Source organism: Gymnogyps californianus, chromosome 2 (genome assembly GCF_018139145.2).
Source record: "Gymnogyps californianus isolate 813 chromosome 2, ASM1813914v2, whole genome shotgun sequence".
Lineage (NCBI taxonomy): Eukaryota > Metazoa > Chordata > Aves > Accipitriformes > Cathartidae > Gymnogyps > Gymnogyps californianus.
In genome coordinates, this window is record NC_059472.1 from 124,131,185 (window position 1) to 124,155,578 (window position 24,394).

A 24,394-nucleotide genomic window follows, 5' to 3' on the forward strand; every position below is an offset into this window, starting at 1 on the left:
TGTATCACGATGGTATCAGTAACATGACCATTGTCAATGGTGCCACCTAGTCATATTATATATTAAGTGCATTGATTTATGTTTAGGTGTCACATTTGCATTAATTTCTCTGGGAATTGCATTGTGCATAGTAGTTGTGGAGGGTGGAGGTCAGGCTGCCCAGCAGGGGCTGAGTGTTCTTGTTGGAAGAAGCTCATGAAAGTAAAGTGTCTCTCTATAAATAGGACTGCAGAATGCTTCAACAAATTAATCTGTTTTCCACTCTTACATGGAAACATAGCTTTTAATATGCTTAATTTCAGCTTTGGTCATAGTGCCAGTCAGTCGACTCTAATTAAAAATAGTGTTGGAAGTCTGTCAAGAATCAAGTCTTGTAATTTGAAAAGGAATCTTGACCAAACTAATTAAACGTTGAACTTACTCATGCATTATTACTGATTTTTGCTTAGTCTTTTTACTCATGTAGCACTGTAAAAGTACTGCTTTGTAAAAGTTTTTTGTGTATCTTTTTGAGCTTAGAGATTCTTTTCTTGGAAAACAAGTTTGACATACTACCACTTTTTATTTCTTTAAAGCTCTGTAATCACCAGAATTTTTCAATATCCTTAATCTAGTGTGTGTGTGCTATACATGCATATATATGTGCATTTATGTGTACAGTCACAACTGCTAGGGCTTGCTTGTTTTCTATAAATTTTCTGAATTTGCATCTCTCTAAGAGCTGGAAAACCACTTCCTTTTCCTTTTGTTAATGTCAGTCTTCTGTAATAACTCTTGTACAGTATGAAACAAAGTATTTAGTGTTAACCTCCAGGCTTATAGTTAATGTGTCTCTTCCGGAGATTGTTTGTTTAAAAAGGAATTGAAAAGGTTATTGTATATGCTAACTCCATTACAGGAGACATGGTAGTAATATGTTCATAACACTCTGTTGATTGATTTCTTTTGCCAAGTTGTTGATGCTAGTATTGCCTTAATGTGAAAGGTCAAAGGAAAAACAAGATGTTGAAAGTACGTGTTTTAAAGAGCAGTATGTATTAAATTGAGGAGGCGCTACCTAAATTTATTAAAAAACTCTAGAATAGAACTCCCCCCCCAACCTTCTCTGTAAGTTATTTGATGTTTTGACATACATTTCCAAATATAAGTTCCTTTTACGCTCCTAAACTGATACTAAATTAATCATATAGTTGAACATCTGGTTCACCTAGATGTGTCACATGCTACTTGAAGAAGTATTGGCAGTTCATTCAAGCAGAGAAGACTCCTTGCAGACTCTAAACGATGGGCAATTTCTTAATGAAGTTCATAAACTGAACTAGGAGATTACGTCTTGCCATTGTAACAACTATCCTGATATGAATCCCTGCAAACAAGAGAAGTATCATGTAATTTCTCTGCCTTGCCCTGGTGTTTATCAGGTAGCTTCTTTCAGTGTTACAGGTCAAGCTTGTGTTTCTATATTACTTGTTTCACAACTGAGTTCTTAAACTGAAAAGAATGTGGCCCAGTTTATCAGGGAGATTAGCGTAGCACTAGTTCCTTGACACCGGGGAAGAACAGAAAGGAAATGGTAATATTAGTTCACTAAAGGTAGTTTTGCCAAGTGCTTTTGGGTTTCTTTTTGTCAAACTCCTTGTCTTTTTGACTAAGACACTAAATTTGGGCAGGAGGTCAGTTTTTGTTTAATTGTTTCCTTTTAAACTCTTTTGAAAAGGCCACAGAGCTGTGTATATTGGAGTTCATGTCCCATTTGGAAAGCAAGGCCGTCGACGGCATAGACATCGTGGGCACAGGCATCACAGAAGAAAAAAAGAAAAAGAAACTGACAGAGAGGATGGCCGAGAATCTCCATCATATGGTAAGAAATCTACTGTGCGAGTTCTTTGTGTTGCTTGAAAATAAACTTGTAGTAGTTACTCTGTGCTTAAATGTTGTTCGTTTTGTGCTGTTTCTTTAATTCTCACTGTAATTAATGTCTTTCTGTGTACTATCAGGCAACGATTTTGTGGTCATGTTTTATCTAAATCATAAGCTGTTGGACTTCATCCAGGTGTCTGCATGAATGTTCAGCAGCCTGCACTGAATAGGTTAGACTAGAGCTTCGTAATACTCGCCTGTAGCATAAAAATAGGTGTTATTTAAATTAGACGCCTTTTTTCAGATTGTGTAGTCTTGTATTCTTCCTCTCTCACTCAAAATTTTTGAAAGTATGAATATAGCTGTGAAGCAGCATTTGCCATAGTAATTTGATCAATGGTCTATGAAAACATTTACTTCAGCCTTCTTACTGTCTGTTAGTAAAGGAATTGTACTGCCTCCTAAGTTTTGGATCAGACACTGACCCCCCTGGCCTTGTCATATCATTCTCTGAAATGAAAGTATTTGGCAGTACTCTTACCAGTTTTTCTTCAAGACCTGAAACCCACTTTGATTCCTAGACTGTAATGAATGGGAAAGTTACGGTGCAATGTTCCCCTTCAGCCATGGACACTACACTGTTCACTGTCACCTTTCTATGACTAGAACCATGTTCTACATGGGACCAGTTCCCTGAAACAAAGGAGTTTTCAAACAGGAATGCTTTGACAAGTCTTGTTTTACGATTCTCCTATAGTTCTTAGTTTCATCCATCTTCAAAACTTCCTCTCCTAAATACAAATTACTATCATTTGATCTTACGTTTGTCGAGTCTTGCTGTAAAAGTTCTGAAGCAGCAAGTAATATTAAATAGATAGAAATTCACTTCTCTCTTCTGGCTACTTCTCTATCCTTGATACACAGGATGTGGCAGGATTCTTGGAGTATGTTGGTTTTGGGACAGAAACAATTTGCTGTAGACCTTCATTGATAATGAATGTTGTTTATATTAAAGAGCTCGCTTCAGAATTATGTTATTGGATGATGATGTACGCCAGAACAACAATCCAAAAGCAAAATTCAGTTCTGAATGAAGTTTATTAGTAATTCAGATCTTAATGTCTAAATCTAAAAGGCGATCTTCCTTCTGCAGTGGAAGCATACAGTTGTATGTTCACATCTAGCAGCTGTGACAGTGATGTTTCAGTGAATAAAGTAAAATTTTTAAAATTGAGATTTACCTGGATTTTCTATCTCTGACCTTCCTTGAGATAACATTGCGATTACTACATTATTGAACCCTTGTAATTTGAAAGTTCTCCCTTGAGTTGAAACAAGATCTGTGTATAGGTATTAAAAATAACCATGTGTGTTTGTTTTTTTTTTTTAAAGTTTTGCTCATAGCAGTGAAGTCCACTACCTGTATTTAATCAATAAAGATAGCTAAATTTTGTTACAAGTTATTACTGAGCCTGTTCCACTAGGCATTATACTATGAGAAGTTAAAATATTTCCTCAACATTTTAGCTGTGTAATTTCTACTTTCCTATGCTAATTTGTGTACAGTCCTCCAACCATGCAATGAGAAAGTTAATAGTTTTTTCCATCCTATGTAAGTAGCAACAGGCTGTTGAAAAATCTGCTGCTCTAACAATATGAGTGCCTGGGTACCCACTATGTAGAGAAAAAAAAAAAGCCAGCTGTTTAGCATCTTGAACTATTACTCGGGCAACCAATCTCTAAGTCAGGCTAGCTGTTTCTGTCAGCCTGTTTTGGTGGTTTGTCGCGCCCCCCCCCCCCCCCCCCCCCCCCCCCCCCCCCCCCCCCCCCCCCCCCCCCCCCCCGTCTGTGTCATGATGGTATCATTAATTTTGTTCTCAAAGTGAAAACAAGGTTTCTAGCCCTTTGGTATATTAATTTTTACTTTTTTACCAATTTTGCTGTTGAGGTTTATTTTCATATTGTTAATCTATAGAAGAGCTAAAAATACTTTATTGCGTTATGTAAACCTAAATTTCCAGATGTTTTGTTTTCAGAAACAATGAAAAATTTTAAAGGGCCTCCTTTTAAAGAAATGTCCATGTTTCTTGTGTTCCTCTTCCCTCTTGAAGAGGATATTGTGCTGCATATTTCTGAGAGCAGGAGATTTAACTATGTGGTGTCTCTTGCATAATAGAAGTATGAATTCTTTTAATTGTTCCGTTTCTCCTTTTCTTTAAGACACGCCATCCCAACGAGTGCAGTTTATCTTGGGTACTGAAGATGATGATGAACACATTCCCCATGATCTCTTCACTGAAATGGATGAACTTTGCTTCAGGGATGGAGAAGAATATGAATGGAAAGAAACGGCTAGGTATGCTAAAAGTAGATTGTTTCAAGGTATATCTCCTAGTGATTTTATTTCAAAGAACTGGAAACCAGGTCTACGTTAGAATTTTCATGAACTATAGGAGTTGTTCACTCAATTCATGCTCAGCAAATCAAAACTTCTGTTCTTTTTGTCCAACTCTGGAAGAATCAGTATGGTTTCTCAAGAGACCCTCAGTCTCACTCGTGCTGCGTTGACTTTGCTAAAACTGATCATGCCAAGCATTGTGAAAGGTACAACTGTGTTTAGTTACAAATACACGTGTTCAGCCATGGAGCATGGTATTTACAATCTCAGAAATCTCTTAGCTCTATTATTGCTGATAAATTAGTGTCAATCTTTTTTCACTCAAACATAGAAAATTGGGTATTTACATATGTTCTTCTTGGGTAGTATTTAATTAATTTTTTGCAAATTGCATGCATGAACATTACAGGATGCCACGACTATTTTTGGCCCATATTGGTTAAGTTGCTTCCTTCTACACATGCGTTGTAATAAATTCTTCTGCATTCAGTACTTCTAATTACCATATTGCATGCTAGCTTTTGCAGAAGTTCAATTTACATAATGCCTGTGAGTCAGAATCAAGATCAATTTATAGTCACACATATTGGTATTACCTAGCTCTTAAATGTCTGACTTAGTACCCTAGGAGACTTGAACATGGTATACGGTGTGTTTCAGACAGCTTTCTAATCCTAAAATACCGATGAAACAGAGATATGCAAATCAAGTAACAAGACGCAGTCCCACACTATTCACAAGAACTCATGAATAGACAGGTATTCTTCAAACCAAAAGAAACAAAATGGGCGAAAATTAAAACAGTTGAGTGTGGTTAAAAGGTCTGATAAAAATGTTGTGACTGTCAATCAGTTGGGTTGTCTGAGAAAATGAAAGCTGGTATGAGCTGATGGGATTTCCTGTTCTGTGTCATACAGAAGTTACAGGGAAGAATGGGATTGCTTGCCAAATTGTCTGTCTTCCAGCAGAAATATGTATATGTGTGTGCATTTCAGGTGGCTGAAATTTGAAGAGGATGTTGAAGATGGTGGTGATCGATGGAGCAAGCCTTACGTAGCAACTCTGTCTCTGCACAGCCTCTTTGAACTACGAAGCTGTATTCTTAATGGGACGGTCATGTTGGACATGAGAGCAAACACACTAGATGAGATAGCAGGTTGCAGCAAAACTTTTTTTTTAAATATATTTTCTTCCTACATTTTAATCTATAACTTGAGACGTTTTTGATGGTGTCTTTTTATGTTCTTGAAAATACTATATTGAAGAAGCAGGTACGTGCATGCTTACTGCAGTTTTCTTCATCTGGTTGTAAAGAGCTGATCCTACAAACTTCACTTACAAGGAGCTACACTGGATGAGTAGGACCTCCTTTATTAGATATTCTAGGATGAGGCCCAGAATTTGCCTTTATGTTCTAATCCCTGAATGTGTTCTCTGTCTTTGTTTCTACAGATGAAATGTAAATATCTGCCAGAACATTTTAGGACTTATTTGTGCACTTTAGTACCATAATTATTAATCATAACTTGGCTGATGTTAACTTGATGCCATTAGTGCAGTTGATTGTTGCACATCTGGTATTTTTTTCACCTTTATAAGAGGTGAGCAGAAATAAATTTTGTACATGTTGTTTGACCTACTATGTTGAGTGTCCTCACTAATCACATGGTCATTTTGGATACTATAAAATCAGCTTTGAAGACTTTTTCACATATATATACCTGCTTAGCCTGAATGCCTTTGAACTAGTTTTACATAATTTTCCTGGTATCTCTTGCTACAGGTAGCACACAGTGGAATGCCTTCTCAGGAATCATGCTAGGCTTAGGGCTGACCAACATGTATGTGAAGGACAAGGTGTTTTGGCATTAAAAACTTAGGCAGTGCTTGAAATGTTTTCTTGGTTTGTTTTGAAATCTTTGAAATTCACTCAGGAAGTTGGTATTCCCTTCCTATTTTCCTGACTTACCGAGCAAGAGTGTTCATTACATGGTTTGTAAAAGTAATGTTTTGGTTTATGATTTATTTTTAATAATTGAATTTAGCAATAATCTTAGTACATAAGAAAAATAGTTATTGCTTGATTCTGTGTAAACGGCACTCTTTTAATAGCAGGTATTTTAGTTGGAACTAGGATGTCTTAAGGGATTGCATGGATTTGTTTCCAGTTAATTTTAGGTGCCATTACAAAGCATGTAAGATAACAGTCCTTGGCGTACAAATGTGTTGTCTTGTTTCCGTGAGCCAGGAATACCTAGTAGGTATTCTTGGTTCTCACTCAAAACAGGAGGGAGAAGGTGGCAGGTTTCCTTTTGAGAAGCTATAACAAAAGGCTGTGTGTTGCCAGTAATCCCAGAAGGAAGCTGCACTGTACTGACAGAGACTTAGCTGCATATAATTTTGTTTGTAAGGTATTCTGAGCCATAACCTTTTTTTTTTCTTTGTGAAAAGTTCTATGTAACCGCAGTTTACCAGTACAGTTAGATTCTTGATACGTCAGTTAAGACTGGCAAAATATATTTTAAAAGTTGTCACATAGGTTTGTATTGATTTGTGCAGGTCTTTTTTGTTGTTGTTGTTGTTGTTGTTTTTGTTTTAATTAATTAAAAAAGGGGGGGGGGGCAGCTAAGAAATTACAGTGGCTCTTTTTCCCAGACATGCAGGCTTTCTTTCCTGGTGTGAGCATACTGATGAGATGCCCTTTCGAAACTTGATGTTGTTTGACAGTCGATTAGTTAGTTTTAGACGATGTAACTAGCTTTTGTTTTACACGTCCTCTTCTAAAGCATGTGAATCGCATGAAGTTTGGTAGAGAGCCTCAGGAACTTAGGGCATCTGAAGGTGGCAGAGGAGTTAGGGAATTTATCTCATTCTATAATAACTTTCACTTTTATATAGTTGTATACTTTCAAAATAGGGAACACCAGGTTAAGACTGTCTTAAGTCTGTTCTCTATTATGTTTCCGTGTTTGTGTGTTCACTTCTATGGAGGGTTGTCGAATACATAGATGCTTTTTTTGAAAGGCAGTCACCGTTGAGAGTTGAAGTAAATGACAGTAAATTATAAAATATTAAGCAACTTATTTCTTAAAATGATGCTACTAGTAATTACTGTCTTTTGGATCCGCATGTTGTGCTTTCCTTATTCTCCCTTTTGCTTGTTTAGTGACATCTTTGAAAATTTTCTGTGGATTCTTGAAGATGACTTTGTAAAGAAAAGACTTTTTTTTAAAAAGATTAAATTTTTTTTCTCATTATTTGGTGCAACTACAGTGCTTGAGTGTGGTGAAGGAGAGATTTGATAGCTATATGTATAATTTTCTTTTTTGTTGTTGTTGTTATTATGTAGATATGGTTTTGGACAACATGATTGCCTCTGGCCAGCTGGATGAATCCATAAGAGAGAATGTGAGAGAGGCTCTTCTAAAAAGGCACCATCATCAGAATGAGAAAAAATTCAGCAATCGGATTCCCCTGGTTCGGTCTTTTGCAGATATAGGCAAGAAACATTCTGACCCTCACTTGCTTGAACGAAATGGTGAGAAGTTGTAGCACCCAGTTTGTTCTAACCTGTTAAATAATGTTCTCACTGGGAGATGAAGGAAAATTCAACTGATAATAGCAGATAAGTGTTTCCTTCTTGCAAAGAACTAATGATAACAGTGTGTGCTATGTGTAGCTGTGGATGATGTTTCTGTATAGTTTTGAATTTACTCAGACGTACTCCTGCCTGTATACATAGCATGCATTATTGTTTTGAAGTACAGAAATAGACCTACATTGGTCCTAATGTTTTTTAGGATATGCTTGAATAAAATGTGTAATGTTTGAGGAATTTTGGCATCGTGGCATAGCTTTCTATGTTTGTCAGATGGATCCTACTTGCTCATTCAGTCTTTATACTACAGATTTACTTTGTGGTCATGTCATGAGTTCAGTGGTGCTGACAATTACTGTGTTTTTAATCCGGTGTTGTTATGTTAATATGACTAGGAAAAGTTCACTATGGTAATGGTGAAGAAATTACTTTTAGCTAGGACACTGTTTATTTTTACCTTGTTTTGTAGAGAAGGATCTTAGAGGGGGAGAAAAAACCCCAAACCCAAGAAAGGTATTTACAATGTTTTTATAGGCTGTACCACATCTTTTGTTGAACGAATTCCTGAAAATATTCTGGAATATCAATACATTTACTCTAGACATCCAGTCGCAAAGTCCAAATAGCAATATATACTGCAGAGCAGCATACTTTTATTCTTGTATTTCTTATAGCCTCTATTTCTATCTCTGTTCTTTATGTTTTCTTTTGCCTTGCATTAACTAAGACACGTATAATTTCAACTGAAATTTTTTAGTCTAGCGAAAACTTAGTACTGATTTCATGAATCACTCCTTGAAGTGAAGTTCCTTTCCTGTGTTGAAAGATGCCTCATTGCTTAGAACATGTTCCACTTAACTAAGTGTTTGTTGGGAGCTCTCAGTTCGATACATAGTTGGAGTATGCTCCAGCAAATGTCCAAGCTTGCTGATACTTTTTGTTAGCTAGTGAATATATGATGCATGCTTAAATATTTCCCTGATAACTTCAGAATTATTTTTTCTAGAAGGAAAATAAAACTAATTTATATAAGAGCATAATTTCTTCTATAACTTCTGACTTTCCTGTTTTGTTTAGCAAATGTGAAAATTTCACATATAAACTTGGTTTTACCCATCCTTGAACACCTGTATCACCAATTGTAATCTGAGAATTTTGTATTCAAGGTCTCTTCCTTGTCAGTTACTTTTCATGTATCATTTCCACTTTCTAGTGCATTTTATTCTTAATACTATTCCTACAACAGAATATGGGATATATACTGAAATAAGAAATCAGTATAACACGATGAACTCTTTGCCAGCATATACTGATTTACTTTTTCTTATAAACCTATGGTTACCCTCTAATAAACTGGTAAACCAAACATGCATATGTGCATAATACTTTTTAGGCTCCTTTTTACACTTGTGTGTTAGGACATCTAATGTTCAAGATTCATCACAGATATACTGACAGAAGTCTAGTTATTACTGTTGTGATTAATATAGACGAAATCAACCAGCTTGTTTTATTGGTCCTCTTGTCTTCACTGCAGTTTTAATAGTTGATCTTTGAGGCTTTTGTTCTTAATTTAAATCAACTTTGTATCTGTAGGATCCACTCTTTCATTGTTGGGGGGGAGGGGAGGAGTGGGAAATGTATGTGACCTTTACCTAGGCATACCTTCTGCGCCTCCTTCTTGTAAATTATTCTAGGGTTGTTCAACGTATTGGTCTCTGTAGTGCCTAGTATAAATGTGAGACTAAATGTGTCTAGTTTGCTGTTTCCTTGCTTGATGGCATGGTACGTGAAAACAGCATGTTTTTGATTTCAGGGATTGTAGGAGAAGTAATCAGTACTCTTCTCAAGGAGACTGCCATCCCAGGAAAAGTGTTTGTGGTAAACGGGAGGAATGGTATCGCTAAGCCTTCTAATGGAAGTACTGATATGAGGATAGAGAGTCTCTCTTCCTGCTTAAGGGAGAACTGAAATCCATTACAAACTTAAATCTGAGGGAGCCATGACAAGACTATGTTCTCTTTATATGAAATTAGTGGGACATTGAAACTGGATAGGGCAAGAAAAGTAACAATGGATTTTGGAGAAATGTGTTTGGTTTTAGGCAAATGGGGATATTTGGTAAGTCACAGCAAGAAGAAATGGAGAAGGGAATATGTATGTCATCCTCATGCCCTCTTCAAAAATATATATTGAGACTACAGCTGGCTAGGAAACTTCGTATTAAAATGACTTTTATTGGAAAACAGTTGCATTTAACACGATTAGATGTGTTTGATCATGTTTATTTTGAAATATTTTAATTTTAAAAATTAAAAATTCTTTGTCTATAATGGATGCAGTTAACTGTGAAGTCTTGTAACGTTTTGGCTGCTAATTATTTTTTTAATGTATTTTTTGGATGGCATTAAAGGCAGCTGCTGTGCAATTTGGAATAAGAAGTTCTAGAAAAATTTAAGTTTCAAGAGATACCTTTTTTTTTGTTATATTAACAAATCTTACTGACTTTAAGATAATATCTTCTCCCACATATCTTTGGCGTTCTAATTAGTAATTTCTGACTTTTCTAATGTCTGAAATCAGGTTTGCTCTTATCTCTTGTCTTACTTGCATGAGTATGACACTTTTGGCCCATAAAGCTTGCAATTTACTATGTAAATTGTTAATGCATATTTGTGTATGTGGTTGGGTTTTATTTTTGTTGTTGGTTTTTTTTTTTTTTTTTTTTAGTATGTCCCTGTTGTAAGCCTCATGGTGTTTCATTTGTTTTATCTCAGGGGAAGGCCTTTCAGCCTCCCGCCACTCTTTGCGAACAGGTCTCTCTGCCTCACATATTTCCCTGAGAGGAGAAAACCGTTTGTCAGTTCTTCTCAATTACCTTCTTCCTTCTTCAAGAGCTGGAACCCCGGCAACCTCAAGGTGTACAACCCCCGTAACTACCCCTCAAAACACACCACCCTCCAGTCCTACCTGCAGCCACCCGCCAACCACAAGTGCCCAGCCAAGTCCACTTCAGGGCAAGGAATTGCTGGTGTCACCTGCCAGTGATGATATTCCTTCAGTAATAATCCACCCACCTGAGGAGGACTTAGAAGTGCAGGAAAGCCAGGAAAAGAAGACAGAGGAAAATATTGACAAAACACCAGGCAACTATTGAAATTTAAGCTGTCCATGTGTGATGCTCTCTGCATCTGGATCACTTGCATTGCGATGTTTTTGGCACATAACTTGGGCACAAAGGAATATGATAACTGTTACCTCTGCCTGCATGTTTTATTTCTTCTCAGTTGTGACTGTTTTCTTGTTCGGCATTTTTAACTTTTTAGCTTTTAACTAAAGGCAGCAAAAAAATTCTTTAATTAACCTTCATTTGTGTAATTAAAAAGGAATATGGTTTTAAAATATAATATATAATCAAAATGTCAAAAATGGTGGCCTTTTCCTTTCACTCACCTACAGTCCATGTCAGGTTTTGCTTTGTTGTTTTTGTCAGTGGTTGAGTTAATATTTTAAACCAGTGTTTCATATCCTGAGATAGCTACAGCTGGAGACATAATGAAGTATCAGAAAAGAATGTGAAAAGAATTAGGAAGGATGCAATTATCAGTGGTGTTCGTAATTCAGTTGTATCATGAAGTCTTTAAGCAGTTTTATTTTTGCTTTTGTGCTTTTAAAAACCAGGGCAATTAAAACCAGTAGTAGTTTATGATGGAACTGGCAGGTTCAGTTCACTTACAACCATTTCCAGATAGCTATCCATTAGTGCACTGCTTCAGCATCAGACGCTTGATTACTGTTTTGTTGTGTTTGATATGCAAATTAGGATAAGGTAGTCAAGAGTTTATAATTGTAGGTCAGAGCTCAGCAATTTATTAATTTGTTGTCTTGCAAAGCTATTGTTCTTTACATGTAAAAAGGTATGTAGATGTATAGATAAGTTGAAAGAAAGGATGGAAAGTTCTGACGGTTTCTTTAATTGTTTTTAGTAAATGTTTCGTAACTCATGCATTCTGCATACATACTGACATACTGTTATACTTGCTTTACTTTTGCAAAATTATCACCTGTTTAGAGACTTCAGGGTTCTTCTAGATAGATCGTGTTTTTAAGGGGATCACCTTTCTTTTTGGCCTTCAGGCTCCTTCTGCCCTTTTTTTTTTCCCTTTCCCTTCTTCCCAGAAATTTATCTTGCCAAAATCTAGCTTGTAGGTTTGTCTGCTTTATGCCTATGTGTATTGGGGGGGGAGGAAGCTGATTTCACTCAGTTCTTTAATCGGTGAGGCTTTTGTTGGTTTCCTTCCTCACTTGTTTAATAAGTAAGGGGACACTGTTACATATAGCAGTGAAAATATGCTGACAGAGAAAAGTCTGTGGTTATCTGCCTTTTCACATTTTGCAGACAAGTCTCTGAAAAAGAAAGAGCAATCTATGTTGTAGGCTGTCATGTTGAGTTGGAGTAGGGGCCCCATCCTTACTTAAATTCAGAAGAGCAAACAAAAAACTCTTTCTCTGACTTCCTTGTGGGAAATTAAGAGAATTCACATGAAGATCATTCTCCCTCGTGGGTGATCTTTCAAAGGTAATTAAAAACCAGAAGTAAAATAACAGCTGTAATTGATTTTCCAGTTCTCATTTTTCTACTCATCTGACAGGAATGACAGCATGCCAGACCCAAGGTCTTTAGAACCCAAGAGAAGGCAAATGAAGATCAAGTACTTGATGCTGTTATCACTAATAAAGCTTTCCACCAGAATCTCCGAGTCATGTTCAAATTGCTTTTGTGCCTCAAGGGGATGTTTCTCATAAAGGAAAAATCTGAAAGGGATGATTTCCCAGTTAATCTATAAATAAAAGCCTTTCCAGAGAAAGGTGAACACCAGTAATGATGCCAGACATTTTTGTTTTCTGGGTTTCTCCCCCCCCTTTTTTTAATTCAAGAAATCATCTGACCACAGAAAGACACATTTTCCTTAGAGATGCCTTTGAAGACATTCTCAGACTGACTTCAGGGCTGCAACTGGACTAATCTTTGTGTTGGGAGACAGACTCAGAAGGGAACGCCGAAGAGGAAGTCATCTTCTTTGTATTACTTTAAAAAAAAAATTCTTGGTCTATTCCACTATAGATTATGGTCTGTACTACCTCTCTAGTAATTAAGAATATTGCAACCTGAATACTTTTTCCACATCTGTATGATTGAGTTAGGTTTGCCTCCTGTGAGCATTAAGAACTATGTTAATTTTCTAATAGGTGGCATTCTTCTGTTTAGCATTCATCTGTCCTTGACCTTGTGCTATTCAGACTTTATTTTTTAGTCTTTATAAATAGCTGGAAGGTTACTGAACTTAATGTGAATTACTGTAAAAGGAGGGAAGAGAGACACACTTTCAGTCTACCACTTATATTTTATCAGCCAGTCATCAGTTCATAGTAAGTCAACCAGGCAAAGGGTTCTCTAACAATTTTTTTTTCTGTTGTCATCAGTTGAAGAACAGCTTTTTTCTTCCCCATCTTTGAAACTGTTGAATAATGAATTCCATAGGTAGAGCAAGCAAGAGAGCTGTGTCACAGCTAAAGATGAACACTGTTAATTCACCAGCATCATTAAGCTTTCTTAATGTCTGTGAACAACAGCAAAGCAGCCTGTTTTAAGGGGTCTTTTGGTTCACTGATAAATGTACTTTAAGTAAAAGAATATTTAGAACAGCTTTGCTCTTCCAGTAATTACTGAAAATAGTAATTCAGAAAGGTTTACATATTTGTCTTCTAGGAGTAATTTTAATATTTTTTTCACATTAAAGCTGCATTGGAATTTATTCTTAAAAATTTATTTTTATTTCCTCAAATACAAATATGGTGTGACTTTGTGTTTAAAAGTTTCATATTTCATAAACTTTTCCTATATAAACATAATTCTATTGGAATAGTCATGCTTAGGTGTTGAACTCATCTTATTTCCCCAACATATTTTTTTTTTTTTACTGAAGCAGAGATGTGAGGCAAATGTCTGTATTCTTCTTGCTTTCTTCTTCCAGTAGATAATGTTCATTAGATCTTTTGTGATCACAGTATTAAACTAAGTATAGTTGACTAGAAAATGCACATGATCTGTAGTGAAGGTGTAGTTATAAGTACTTTAACTTGAGAGATCTTACAAGGTTTTAATCCGGACTTACTCAAGACTCAGTCCACTGTTGTCTTTCGAAGGAGACAAGTGGTATATCTGCCTAACTAACAACATCAAGAAGAGTACTGTGTATTTTTAATGATCCCCTCAGTAGCTTGGTAAGACTAGATGAATTTCTTGGTCTCACAATCTGGAAAAACTACTAGGTAGTCTTCCTTTTAGCAGTAGCCTCTGAGTTTTTATCTACTGAACTGGAGAAGAGAAGGAAGTAAGTTCTTTTATTAGTGTGAGATTCCCTGCAAATACCAGATTGATTGATAAGCATAATGAAATGCAGTATCGTATGGTAATGCTTGCTCAGGTGTGAAAACCTGTAAGCAGTATTCTCATGTGAGTGCAGCAGTCTGTCCAACTGCAAGACCAACAGAAAGGAAAACTATTTACATGTGGTTTAGGATCAGACAAATGTTCCTGTATCTGTGCCACTTGTGAACCTTAACTGTGACTGGTTGGAGAAATTTTGAAGGCAAACCTTTTAGAAGAATCAGTATCACTTTAGTACTGAAATAATAAATTAGTTTATGCTAATATGTAGAATCCTTATTCTGTATCCTTCTCCTTGATTGTCTCTCCACTTTTTGATCTAGTCTCTCCGCTCTTGCTCACAGGGCATTTGCGAAAAGCGCAAAATTATGCATTATTGCTCATCTTTCATCAGTCATATACATCTTCAGTTACCTTTATTGTTACATGGGGGAAAAAAGTGAAAAAAGTTTATATGTATAAACTTTCATATTACGCTCTTCTGCAACAACTGTTTAATATTTCTGTTCTATTTCTAGTCCTACAAATACATCTTAGCACCAACTTTTAGGCAGTTAAATACTTTGAACAGCTGATTTCACAGGTGGTAGATTGCTGTTAGTTATTTTTGTGACTAATGCATACATCTTGGAGCAGAAGGGTAGAATGTGATGATTTTTTTTTTTTTTTTTTGTCTAGCTAACTGAACATAGTATTTATAGTGTTAGCTAATAACTTGTGCATGTTAGCTGTAATTTCCTTTGTGAATCCTTACTAACTTCATTTGGTTTTTGCTTCAGGAAAAACTACCCATGCTACTTATATCCCTATGAACTGTAAGAATGAAAATTAACAGTAAAGGCTTGGACCTGCATGTTTTCCATTGATATGATGGCTCTTTGAAAGAGTTTTTTGGAAATAAATTTGGGGATCAAGTAAAGTGAATTCAGTTGTCATTTGAAATGCTTAAAAATGTCAAATTGCTAAATTATAAACATGGAGGGATGCAAGTAGTTATGCAGCAGTAGTTACAACAGAACAATAGCCAAAAGGTAGCCAGTGAGGACTTCAGTTATATCTTTACTAGAGTGACGCTTGACCTAAATATAAACTTTCTGCATGTAATACAATGTTTAGACTTTAGTCTTTGTCTAGATGTGGTTTTGAAAGCATGTTAAAGCATGTTTTATCACCACATCTGAAAGGTCTAGTGTAGACAAGCAAGGCCAAATGCACTTCTAGTGCATGTTAAACTGAACAAGTAAAAGCTCTGTAATGCAAAAGATGGGATTTGGGCTTGGTTATGCATGCCTAGACCAGCTTTTAGATGATAGTTGGGTAGGGATAACCATGGTGCAACATGGAATTCAGTGTGTATGAACACCTGGATTACTTGACTTTTGCACCCTTCTCTGAACCTGCAATTCAATGTTTGCTAGTAGCGTAGCAAGCTACATAAAACGGTTTTGTCTTGGTGCAGATGTTAGAGGGAAGCTGTACATTTAACTTGAATAAATTCATTGTATGTGCCTCTTTAGCTAATGTGTTAGAGAGACCATTTCATATAGTAACATCCGGTCAGATCAATAGTTGGAGCTTTGGTCTGTTGATTGAAATCATGGTTTGCAAGCTGTCTGTCCTTCATGTAGTACACTGTTTACTTGTACGGATTAGTTAACTACCAGGGTATCATTCCTTGTAGTTGTAGCCTGAGGCTTGCCGAGGCTTTTTACAATTGAAATAACTGCTACACAGCAGACTAGATAGCAGAGGTGTTCGCTTTTGGTGTTTGAGGACTTCTAAATATAGTGAAGATGCTATCTACTAACTACTAGAGCGGTTACGATTAAAATGTCAACAGTTGTTATTTTTTCTGCAATTAAAGTAGCTCTTGTTTTCTGGTGACTGTTCTGCAAATGGCCATCATTTGGGCAATACTTTATTTTTTTTTTAATTATATCATTATTTTGACAACACCGTGACTTGTTAATGTTGCATTTATGATACTAATGTAGGGCACTCTTACTGAATAACTTGCACATTTGCTTTAAGCAAGCTGCCACATTGAGTTTTGGTAGTGTCACATACTCAGTTCGCTTCATACACTATTTTGAACTTATCTCCTTTGTTTTAATTTAGGGCTGTTAGCATCTCCGCAGTCAGCACCTGGAAATTTAGACACTGGGAAAAGTGGAGACGTTAAAGGTACTGGGACAGGAGGAAGCAGAGAAAACAGCACGGTTGATTTTAGTAAGGTAAATAACATTAAATACCTTAATGTTTAGCACAAAATAACTATGCAACAAAAAATGTGGTGGTTGTAACTTCCCTCTTAGTTACAACTAAGACGCATACGCATGTGTACGAGTGTACACAAGACGTATGTACTAAGACATAACTTGTACGTACGAGTGTCACAATGTGGCGTAGGCTAAATGTGTCATATGTTTTGAAACTCTTCCCAGTGGGACTGAACTTTCTGTTTCGTTTGATCTTTTCAGTATTTTGGTAACTTCAAGAGTGCAGCTGCTGTACTTTCTCACGCAGAGGGAGATATTTTCAGATCTGCTATAAAGACTCTTATGAAAACAATTTTGTAGATGGTATTGTAACTTTTTTTCTAGGACTGACTTTTTGGGTTTTTTTTTTTGTAAAGAGGGCTTTTAAAGGGGATTTGCTTTATATGCTTTATGAGTTTGCACAGAAATTATTGTACATCTTAATCATTAGGAGCATATAATATCACTTTCTGAGGGAAATACTGTATAATACTGTAAATCCCTTCTATTTCTTTCATAGTTCAATTTGCTGGGCAAGTTCCGTTATGGCTTTTCCTATAAAATTCAGTCTATAGTGTCATCTGTACTGTGAAGCACTGTAAGAAAATTGGTTTGCCAAGTTAAATAACTATGTTTAAGGAAAGCTAACTTACACTGTAGTTCTCATCTAATCATGGCAGGTGCCATATATTCCTGCTCCTCTGTCACAGTTTTTATGTTTTTGCTTGGCCTGTCCTTCTGTACACCTGCCTTGTCTCCTGTTGGGCAGGAGTCAGCCTCCTGGCACTGTAGTTGTGGCACACTTGGTGTGGGACTCAAGAGGCCATCTGTAAGTTCTCTAGATAGCAATGTAACTGGTGCTTGTGTGTGTGTTTATGTATGTGAACACAGAGTTCATGTGCTGTACCATTTTCTAATGCTCTTCTATAATTACATACAGAAATGAATGTTAAGATTTTCAGCCATCATGTTCTTTATGGATGAAAACAAACATACAAATTATTTTTTAAAATTATGACATATTTGAAATACGCAGCTGTGAAATAACTGATTGCATTCTAGAAACCATGTGTAATTACATGAACTCTCCTTAGTTAATTGTGCATAGATTTTGTTAAGTTATGTCCTATCACGGAATGTTTGTCATGATAAGTAATATTAGAAAGGTGGTTATGCAGTTTGGAGTCTTCTAGAATATAGTAGGTGGTAGTAATTCTAACTTATAGAAAATAGTTTGTTATTAGTTGGCTGACTGGCTGACATTTTCTACATATGTTTGTCTTTTCTGTACTGTGGAATATTTAATTTGCTTTTTTATTTTTCTTTGTAGCATAAATGTCTAGTAAATACTGATAAACTTACAATGTTATAGAATTTCTGCTAACAAATGTAAGGGAATAAACACTTGTTTCATCTTTGTATGAATAGGTTGATATGAACTTCATGAGGAAAATTCCTTCAGGAGCAGAAGCATCAAATGTGTTAGTGGGAGAAGTAGATTTTTTAGAAAGACCTATTATTGCTTTTGTGAGGCTCTCCCCTGCTGTGCTTCTCTCAGGTCTCACAGAGGTTCCGGTTCCCACACGGTAAATAAATGGCTGGAAAGTCTGGCTTTACTTATACAATAAGATAATAATACTTAAGATCTCAAATAGTTGTAAATTTTTATACGTACTCTGTTAAGCTGAAGAAATGTAGACTTTTGTTTAACATGATGCCAGTCATTTGCTGCAAAATTTGAACGAATGAGATCCGCCATAAAATTCTCTGAATGTATATAATGATGCTGTCTTACACAAGTGCAGAAGTTGAAACTGATAGCTGACCTATAGTAAAAGCAATGAGTCTTCCAAGCTTGTGTTGCTATTTTAAAGATAAGCATGAAGATTGTTACCGTTCCCTTCAGTGTGACAGTGGGGAAGAGTCCGCGAAGTCTGAAAGTCTGTCTAATCTGAAGCTCTGCTCTTTGTACACAAATACTCTGTATATGAATAACCTAGGTGGTGGAAAAAACTTACTTTTTTTTTTTATTATTATATGCCTAAATCTACATGATTGACACTGGGGTAACCAATCTGCAGCTAATATATTGAATTGGTTTGCAGTCTGCAATATGCCATCCAGCCTGGTGCACCTACTCCCACCCCCCAAAATCATGGGTCTCGCCAGTATACTGTGGGTATATTTACCACAGATGATCAAAATGTCAAAATTCAAGTCCCATGATGAAGATAGCCGGTCATTTCATCAGTCATAATGGAGGACACTTCATTTTCTGTGCACATTGATGTATTGGGCTGTCCTGTGGTGTTTGGCATAAATTTGTACATTTATGTGTTTGGTGGTTTTCTTAATGTTTTAAAATCATCAAAGTGCTTATTTATCTTTGTAATTTTCAGCTTATACACTCTAATGAAAGGCAAAAATAATCTTGGCAGTGTTCTTATAAATAGATGTGAGAATTTTCAGAGGGTAGTTGATGTTAGTGCTCATAATGTTTCTTGGGAAATTCCAAAATTTCTGCATGCAGATTATTGTACTAATGTAGCTAAAATTATCCTGTCCTAAGTTTTTCAGAATGGTGTAAACTTGCAGATTTGGAATAGCATACTTGATTCTGAAGATGCAGTCTCAGTTGCAGTTAGGGTAGTCAACTTGCAAAGGAGAAATAACATTGAGCTTTTTGTACTGTGAGGTGAAAGAAGGTGCTACTTTTTTCAAATGTGTTGTACTTAGGAACTTCATTTTCATGGAGTATAGGAAGAAGGTAGTGAATAGAATTACTGAGCTTCACTCTTTGGTTTGTATCCTTTTGAATTTATAAGATACTAGTCCTGTCCAAGTTTATTTAAAAAAAAAAAAAAGTGTGATAACTAGTACTGTGATTGAAAGTGGAGACTGTTAACGTATGCTGTGACCTACCTCCAGATTGGATTCCGTTTCCAAAATGTCACTTTTACCTTCTTAGGTGTTCAAAATGCAGGTTCCCTTCCTGTCCACTGACACATGACCAGGATATGCCTATATGAGAGTATGCCCAATGTGTTGCTTGAAGTATATCTGTTCATCCGTTGTGTGATGTACTTAGTCACAGCAAGTGAGAGAGGCTTAAATCCCATGAAGAGGTGTCATCAGGGAGGCTAGAACAGGTCATAAAGCTCCTAGGCCCTCACTGAGGGGTCTTGGCCAGTGGGAATGTCAGAAAGGCTTATAATCCAGAGGAAATATTCATTGAGCTCTAGCCCGTAGATTTCTACTACATTTAAGGCATTATAAGAAGTTGAAAAATTAGGCGTAATTAAGAAGAATTCAGAGTAATTTTGCTTCAGGATTTGAGTTCCTTCCAGTAATGACTTTTAGGTGAGTCTTTTTTCTTAGTCTTGCATCAGTCTTTAAGATCTGAAATGGTAAAGAGGATATTTTTGCTTCACCACTAAATTGTCTTTAAACATTACTTTGAAAGAACCCTCTGAGTATATTCAAATGAGTCAACCGTATTAATCTCAATTGCTTTCTCCACAGGTTTTTGTTTTTGTTGCTGGGACCAGCAGGAAAAGCTCCCCAGTACCATGAAATTGGAAGATCAATAGCAACACTTATGACAGATGATGTGAGTGATGGATTTTAAACGCTTGTAGTTAAAGAAGTCTAGAGTAATGTATTTACCGACTGTTTTCAGTAAATGTATTCTGGAGTGACAGGTTAAAGGAAAAAAAAAAAACCAAACTGGCTAAATGGAGAACTGTAAACTTATTTATTTCTTGTGTTAGTGAACTAGATAATGGTTAATTAACCTTCCCCCTTGTCTGTCTTGAACAAATCCTATGTGTAGTTCTGAAAAAATATTTTACTTTGGTGTATAGATTTCATTTTTGTATTAAATTAGGAAATAGAACTATTAAATAGAACTGCGTCTGATATGAATCACTGTATATTGAAAAGGACACAGCAAATTGTGTAGGTGTTCAGGACAAAGTTTAAGAATACGTGTGATTGAGTCATTACAGATTTTTTTTTTATCAAAGCGAGGTCAAATAATTAAAATTAGAATTTCACTAGGCATTTGAAGTCGTATGCTTAGAGCCCTAGTGGATGGTTTTAAAGAGCACAGGGGAATCTGTAGTTTTTAAGACTATTGTCATCTTACTAAGCAAAATTAGGATGTTTTAATTCTGACTTCGCATTGAGCGCCACCTACTGAATTACTGATAATTATTAGGGTTATCTAGCAGAAATTCTAATATTTCTTTACTCTAGAACAATTCAAAGTTTGGAAATGTAAACCAGAAATTGGTCATTTTACAATTGGGCAACTAGTCTGTGAATACAGTATTTGTTCAGTGTGAGAACAGAATATTAAAAGCTTAGTTGCAGCTTCTAATTTTCTAGGTAGGCTGATTTTTAGGAATACTGTAGATCATTGAAACAGAAAAATATAAATTATTCAGTGGTCTAAAAAGACCTAAATAGGCTTAAAAGACCTAATTTACAATTAAAAGACTTAATCATCAGGTCTTTGGAGACAAACAGTTCAGGTTTCAATGTACAGAAGCAATTTAGGATCATCTTCTGCAAACAGTTTTTTACAGCAAAACTAGCATTTTTTTCCTCTCTGTGTATAAAATGCATCTTGGGATTCAGGGATTTCTTTTTTTAAATACTACCTGTTTGTCAATTCAGAGTTTGTGTTGTAGTAGTCTGTAAAACAGCAGAGGGTTTTTTTTGAGTAGTAGGAGGATTGCTTTCATGGTCTTTTTAAGAACTCTTTTAAAATTAATTAAGCTAGAGGTATACAAAATAAGTTCTTACTCTTAATAACCTTCAAACCAAAATACAAGTTTTTATTTAAAGTATTTTTGTCCTGATTTAGCACAGCATAGTGGCACAGTGGCTGTAGGGCAGAATTATTCAGGCAATAGTACATGAACTTGATTCACTGAATATTGAAGATTAACTTTTTAATTAATTTTAGAAATGAACTCAATATTCCTTTTGAGTTTGAAGATATAACTTTCTTATTTTACGTTCCATGGGGATGTGCATACAGTGCACAATGTATGCATTGTGCATAATGCAAAAGTATGCAAGTAAAGTAAAAGCCTAACTTTTGAGGACCTTTAAAAAATTTCCTATGCCTTTTTAAAAATAATGAAGTGTTCCTTGTAATCAGTTCCTTTTTCAAAAAAATAAAATAAAAATGAATGTTGGGTACTTTCTTCTTGTAGGTTTTCCATGATGTTGCCTATAAAGCAAAAGACCGAAATGATTTGTTGTCAGGAATTGATGAATTTTTAGACCAAGTGACAGTCCTGCCTCCAGGAGAATGGGATCCATCTATACGAATTGAGCCACCAAAAAGTGTTCCTTCCCAGGTAAAATAAAAAAAAAAAAAAAAAAAAAAAGTCCAGTAGAGAGCTCTCATGATTTTTACTTGGAAAACGCCATTTCCAAATGGAAGTAAATCGTGTACTGAGTATAAACTTTCGTAAAGCATCAGGAAAGCCCCCACATCCATTTGGAAGACAAAGTGGATTGTCCATTTAAGTTTTTAAAAAAAAAAAAAAAAGTTAATCAGTTTCCTGCTATGCTTTTAAGTAAATTGTATTTACTATATTTTCTTTTGTAACAATGAAATGAGTTCATGTGAGATCTAGGGGAATTGGTCCAAAATTGTACCTGAGTTCACGTTATAAATTTTATTATTAATCTAACAATGATCAGCAAGAATATTGTAAGTCTTATAAAAACTTTTATTTGCATACAACATTGATTGAAATGTTTTAATGTACATTGGCTAACATATAATGTTCACAGAACGTTTATGACAAAGATAAAAAGGGATCATATCGCTCAGTTGTGATACAAGCTTAGAATGAGAACCAGGGGGAAGCTGGACCTTAGAGGGACTCTCATTTCTTCCCTTTCTCCCTCTTTACAACTGAGGGGAATTCCTGCTGCCATGAATTTTTAGTGTAAAGGCAGTATCAAAAGCGGGGGGAGAGAGCAGTGCTCTTGATTCGGAAGGTTGACGTTGGTGACGAATCCAGTGGCGGTTTGGGGGAGTGGGTGGAACAGAAGAGGTGACAGCAGTGCAGTTTGTTCATGAATAGCCTGAGGCTACCACTTAACTTGTTTCCAAGATAAGTGGGGCTCAGGGGTTTTTGGAAGGCAAGCTCAGCTGAGAAATTTATGAGGAACTGGTAAGCAGCTTGCTCAATAGGGGAATGACTTCTCCTTTATACTGGAATGACTTCTCGTTTATAATTCAACTAAATGCTCTGTGTGTCATAAAGTGAGGTCATTTCTGTTAGAAGCTAGAGGCTTCTGGTCTGGAAATGATTGAGAAAAAAAATCTAAAGATTTCTAAGCCTCATGATTGAGCCTCTACTGTGTCTTGAAAAGGCAGGCTTTGTTTCATCGTGTCTCAGGGATGTATTTCTTGTAGAAAGAGGGAAGATTAATACTGTTGTGTAAAGTACTAATAAGATCTTTTGGGGAGTGTCCTACTGTTCTAGTCGCCTGTATTTAAAAGATGAATTTGGCAAATAGAGGACTGCTGATAAGCTGGGAGTATGAAAAAGGTTTGGAAGGCATAGAGTCTCTGCACGCTGTCTTTGAATTATACTTTTTAGTGTAAAGGCACTCTTAAAGTACGATTTTTTTTTTTCCCCCCCTCCACCCCCCTCACCCCCCCTTCTGTAGGAGAAAAGGAAGGTACCTAAATTTCCAAATGGATCTACTCCTACAGGAGAGACTCTCAAAGAAGAAGGCCATCATGCTGGACCTGAACTTGAGAGAACTGGAAGGTGTGTTCACTTCCCTAAATACTAGCTACCATAAAGAAATAAAAGTGATAAATCTTCACAGTTTTTAATGATGATATTTGAACATAAAAAAATCATGGTATAAGTGTCAGAGCGCATCCTTTTTCCTTTTCAAGTGTTGGATTCTTGCCTATAAATGCCAATCTGCTTAAAGCATTTTTCAAGCCTGTGGCAATGTTTCTCAACACATTTGCGAAGGATTTCTTATAAGATGCTGCCTAATTTAACTAACTGACTTCTAAGAGTTGGGTTTTAATTTTTAATTGTCAAGAGCATGCAATTATCATAATTATAGCAGGAATATACAATTTTCAGTATTGGGCTAGGTACTAAAAATTTCCATTAATGCAAATGTGTTTTATTAAACATGTACGAAATGGAACAACAAGGAATATAAAGCGGCAAAAAATACTTTGGTATTGGTTAGGTTTCAGTTTTGGTTAGGTTTCTTTGAGATCTAAAATAAAATTGAAGGAATTTCTTTCAGTTGAGTTGCATTGTTGTTCTCTGTTAATTCTGAAATACTTGACAAAAAAGTCCCCACCATTGGAAATATCTGGTTAAGATTAAACCTTAATATCTCATTTGAGAGAGTAGAGATTAAATCAACTGAGAAGTTCTGGAAAAGATGTACAATGTTGTTATCCCCAAAATAATAAACTTCCAAATGAAATGCATCTTTCTCTTACCTTTGTAAGGACTTTACAATGTTCGCGTTGATTTTTACCATTTTGGCTTTGTTATACTTTTTGCCTTTTTGCAGACAGTATGTGGAACTGAGAAGTTCATTTCTGCCCACAGAATTATCTCTAGATGAGACTATTGTTTTTCTTAGGAATGGAATATTTTTTTTTAATAATTCCAAATAAAATCAATTTTTTGTAAGTACAAATTACACCTAGTATTTTGGAGTCTTGAAAAATTTTTGGAAACTGCCAAAAGCTTTTTAATTTCTTGCTAATAACTTGCCCAGTTGAACTGACTTATATATGTTTGGTTTTGTAT

The 24,394-nt window shown here is 35.8% G+C and overlaps 1 protein-coding gene across 5 annotated transcripts in view; it reads left to right on the top strand.

Moving 5' to 3' along the window:
* Positions 1–24,394, top strand: part of SLC4A7 (solute carrier family 4 member 7) — a 94,399-nt gene that overhangs the window by 45,920 nt on the left and 24,085 nt on the right. For 3 of the 5 annotated variants that reach the window (XM_050892568.1, XM_050892571.1, XM_050892569.1), the window contains 10 exons: positions 1,718–1,861; positions 4,081–4,216; positions 5,254–5,414; positions 7,608–7,796; positions 10,634–11,002; positions 16,426–16,541; positions 17,994–18,151; positions 20,088–20,175; positions 21,791–21,937; positions 23,268–23,371. In XM_050892568.1, coding sequence (XP_050748525.1) covers positions 1,718–1,861; positions 4,081–4,216; positions 5,254–5,414; positions 7,608–7,796; positions 10,634–11,002; positions 16,426–16,541; positions 17,994–18,151; positions 20,088–20,175; positions 21,791–21,937; positions 23,268–23,371 — 1,612 coding nt within the window. Of the gene's footprint in view, positions 1–1,717; positions 1,862–4,080; positions 4,217–5,253; positions 5,415–7,607; positions 7,797–10,633; positions 11,003–16,425; positions 16,542–17,334; positions 17,395–17,993; positions 18,152–20,087; positions 20,176–21,790; positions 21,938–23,267; positions 23,372–24,394 lie in introns of all 5 variants that reach the window. The other 2 variants (XM_050892570.1, XM_050892572.1) reach the window with 2 other exon arrangements.